The sequence below is a fragment of the Triticum dicoccoides genome, chromosome 7B, assembly GCF_002162155.2.
Source record: "Triticum dicoccoides isolate Atlit2015 ecotype Zavitan chromosome 7B, WEW_v2.0, whole genome shotgun sequence".
Classification (NCBI taxonomy): domain Eukaryota; kingdom Viridiplantae; phylum Streptophyta; class Magnoliopsida; order Poales; family Poaceae; genus Triticum; species Triticum dicoccoides.
Genome location: NC_041393.1, coordinates 472,992,835 through 472,996,827, shown reverse-complemented (window position 1 = coordinate 472,996,827; position 3,993 = coordinate 472,992,835). Strand labels below are relative to the sequence as shown.

Genomic DNA, 3,993 nt, shown 5'->3' with positions numbered 1-3,993 from the left:
TGGATATTTTTATGGATTTGAGAACACTTTATGTATGTCTTGCTATGAATACCCGTGTTGACAATGGGGTATCGTATTGATTCACTTGCTATATGTTTTGGCACTCAACGCGCGGATTTTCGAGGTGACATTAGGGTAATCTATGCATAGGGGTTGATGCACGTTCTTGTCTTTGTTTCTCCGGTAGAAATCTCGGGGCACTCTTTGAGGTTCTTTGTGTCGGATTGAGTATTATGAATCTGAAATTATTTGGTGTTATTTTAGTATGAACTCTCGGATAGATCGATCGGAAAGAATAGCTTTGAAGTGGTTTCGTACCCTACAAACAATTTCTTCTGATGTTCTCCGCTAGATAGGAACTTTGGAGTGATTCTTCATCGCACTTTGAGGGATGGTTATATGATCCAATTATATTAGCATTGTTGAGAGATTGCACTAGCGAAAGTACGAACCCTAGGCCTCATTTTCAAGCATTGCAATACCGTTTGTGCTCCGTTTTATAAATTGCTACCTTGCTGTTCTTTATTGTTCCTATTACAAAAATCAATATCTACTATCCATATTACACTTGTATCACAATCTCTTCGTCGAACTAGTGCATCTATACAAATTACCATTGTATTTGGTGTGTTGGGGACACAAGATACTTTTTATTATTTGGTTGCAGAGTTGTTTGAGAGAGACTATCTTCATCCTACGCCTCCCACGGATTGATAAACCTTAGGTCATCCACTTGAGAGAAATTTGCTACTGTCCTACAAAACTCTGCGCTTGGAGGCCCAACAAGAGTCTACAAGAACAAGTTGTGTAGTAGACATCATGTATCTCCGTACCTTATGCTATATGTGTTCATGGGTTGGGGTTTAGTTGCGGCCGACTCCTATAGGAGGGGTTTGTTGTCGCCATTGTTTTCCTCGAATGTTGCTCTCACCTGCATACCCACATCAAATCATCACTCACACTTCATCACGTACCAATTTTTGGCTTACATTGACCATCTTCCGTCAAAATAAAAAAGAAGATATGATACACAAAGACGCGGAACAAAGTGGGTCACCAACAGTGCTTGGGCCAAGCCCATCTAGACTCGCATGCGAAGGATGTAACTATAGGCGGACTCAGGGGAGCGCGGCATTCCGTCTAGTACATAGAATGATGCGGCATGCCTTGTTTGGCCTTGTAGAAGTTAACCTAGTTTTTTTAGTTGAGTTAATCTACTCCCTCTGTTCCAAAATAGGTGACTCAACTTTGTACTAACTTTAGTAAAAAGTTGAGTCATCTATTTTGAAACGGAGGGAGTAGTTGTTAGTCCAGATAGAAGCATCGTGACGTTGGAGCCATCCAAACAAAACCTCGCGGCGTCTTTTTTCTCTTACGAATTTGCACATAGTCAATGGACATATTCATGTTCATTGTCAAAATATTTCATATTTTCTTCTTATTATGTTATGTTATGTGATCTTCTTACTTTAAGAAATTCAAATATGATGCAATAACACCACAATTATTTGTTGGAAGTCACTATGGCCATTTATATAGTATTACCTATGTCCTAAATATAAGACCTTTTGGCAGTTCAATTTGATATTTAGGAATATAGGAGGTAGAATTTGACATTTCTATGAACGAAGACTTCCCTGCTGTTATCAACAATGTCAGATAGACTTTGGTATGGGAGCGGCAACGATGACACGTCGGCGGCTCATTCTGATGGCGATAATGGTCGTTCGATGGTCCATGGACGGATGGACCTTGATGTAATTTTTATTACGATTGAGGTGCGTTGTAGTTTCGTTGAATCTTTATAATAGAGTAATATATAATGAGTTATTCTTTCTTTGACAAAAACAAGATTTCTATTTTTTTAACACAATACAGACGCAAGCGCTCATATACACGCGTATATACTCACCCATATGAACGCACACACGGGCACACCCTATCCCTATGAGCACCTCCGAAAGACTGAGTCTTGAAATAAATTCAAGAATAAATGTGAGCACCAGGACTTAACCCTGATGGGCTGGGGATACCACAGTCCCTCTAACCATCCAACCACAGGTTGGTTCGCAACAAGATTTCTATTTGAGGGGAACATTGTAGCCAATGTTCAGCACGTAGTGGTATGCTCTTTATTGCCACCTAGGATCTGACCTGAATTAATCATGTATATACAGAGTGTGGCGAGGCTAAGATCTACTTCACAAATTTCTGCACTTCGCTGGTGTCAACAAACTCATTCACCGCACTTGTCAACAAAAACCTGGAGTCAGGAAGCAAATAATTTTACTCACTGTGTCAAAACAAAGTGAATATTATGACTTGTAGCAGTTGAGGATATAATACCTTTCAAATAGATCCACTGCCATGGATCTGCAACCACCGGGAACACAAGACTGCAGGTTGAGTGCTATATTGGGGTTATGAACACTCTGGCGAATGTGAACCCACCCTAGCGGTCTCTGGGACTCGTCGTAGAACTTTGCTCTGCTTCCACAAGTCAATGAGAGATTTAGTTAGACATGTCACCAGAAACCTGGAGTTAGGAAGTTCAGTGCTCGTCATATATAGGACTTGCATTTTCGCAAATCAAGCAGCGGCATACCTGTACATGTAGGCGTCAACGTCGATTGGATGGTCGTTGTTGTCCACAAGGCATCCCTCATCAACCCAGCAGTCGCCACAATCATCCAGCACCCAGCCGCTAAGCTTCCCTTCCTAAACCATGTGGAGAAACACCGAGGTAAGACTACATCAAAAGAACACGCTCGCTGTAGATTCTCTGTTCTTGGGACGCACCTCGATGTATTTCTTGAAAGCCTCGACCGCGTCGACGCCCCGTTGTTTCGCGCTCTTGGGTTCGCCCACGATGTCCATCCTCAGCAGCACGGACTCGGCGGGCTCCTCCAGGTCCCGGATGAGGCCCCCGACCCCGCCCTCCAGCCCGGCCAGCCTCATCCGGACCATCTCGATGATGATCTTCACCACCATGTACGCGCCGTCGTCGAGGAAGTGGTTCTCCCGGAGCGCGCCGTGCCCGGTGGTCTCCATCATGACGTGCGTCTCCACGCCGTCCGCGTTGAGCTGCGCGCCCTTGTCGATCACGTTGCGGTAGCCGACGCGGTACAGGCAGTGCCGCCCGCCCCGCGCCTCGATGAACCGCGTGAGCCCGTCGCCCGCGCGCGCGTCCGTCACCACCGTCGTCCCGGGGTGCTCCGCCAGCACGATGGCGGAGATGAGCGCGATGAGGCGGTCCCCGTTGATGGCGGCGCCCGCGCCGTCCACCACGCCGCTGCGGTCCACGTCCGTGTCGAACACCACGCCGAGGTCCGCGCCGCGGGCCAGCACCGCGCCGCGCGTGAGCGACATGGCCGTCGCGTCCTCCGGGTTGGGCATGTGGTTCGGGAACATGCCGTCCGGCTCCAGGTGCAGGCTGCCGGTCGTGTCGGCGCCCAGCTTCTCCAGCACGTCCCACGCGAAGAAGCCGCCGCAGCCGTTGCCGGCGTTCACGATCACCTTGAAGCCCTCCAGCGGGGTGTCGTAGTGGGTCGGGTGGGCGACGCGCTCCTTGATGATGTCCCGGAGGTGCTGCGCGTAGGCGCTCATGAGGTCGACGCGCATGACCACCGGAGGCATGCCGAGGCCGCCGCCGCCGAGGCCCATCTTCCTCGCGACGTACTTGCGTGCCGCGCGGTCGCAGATCCCTTCGACCTCCACCGAGGATAGCCCGCCGCGCTTGGTGAAGAACTTGAGGCCGTTGCGGGTGTAGGGGAGATGCGACGCGGTCATCTGCGGAATGCCATTTCACCATTGGGTAAGATGTTTAAAAAATGCACCTTCTCCTCTCTGAATCTTTACACGCAGCAATGCAGGGAACCTAAGAGCATCTTCGGCCGTTGAGCCCTCCGGAGGCATTTTTTTCGTTCCTTGGGAGGCTACCGTACCGGCGATAATTTTTAGGCTGGGGGTGAAATGATATCCAGTCGTTGCCCC

General features: G+C 48.7%; 1 protein-coding gene across 1 annotated transcript in view; it reads right to left on the bottom strand.

Moving 5' to 3' along the window:
- Positions 1-1,963: 1,963 nt before the first annotated feature.
- Positions 1,964-3,993, bottom strand: part of LOC119338804 (phosphomannomutase/phosphoglucomutase-like) — a 4,530-nt gene continuing 2,500 nt past the window's right edge. Inside the window, exons 2-5 of the mRNA XM_037611034.1 lie at positions 2,800-3,789; positions 2,606-2,718; positions 2,347-2,487; positions 1,964-2,263 (exon numbers count right to left, since the gene is read on the bottom strand). Of these exons, the coding sequence (XP_037466931.1) occupies positions 2,197-2,263; positions 2,347-2,487; positions 2,606-2,718; positions 2,800-3,789 (1,311 nt within the window). The 3' untranslated portion in view covers positions 1,964-2,196. The remainder of the gene's footprint in view (positions 2,264-2,346; positions 2,488-2,605; positions 2,719-2,799; positions 3,790-3,993) is intronic.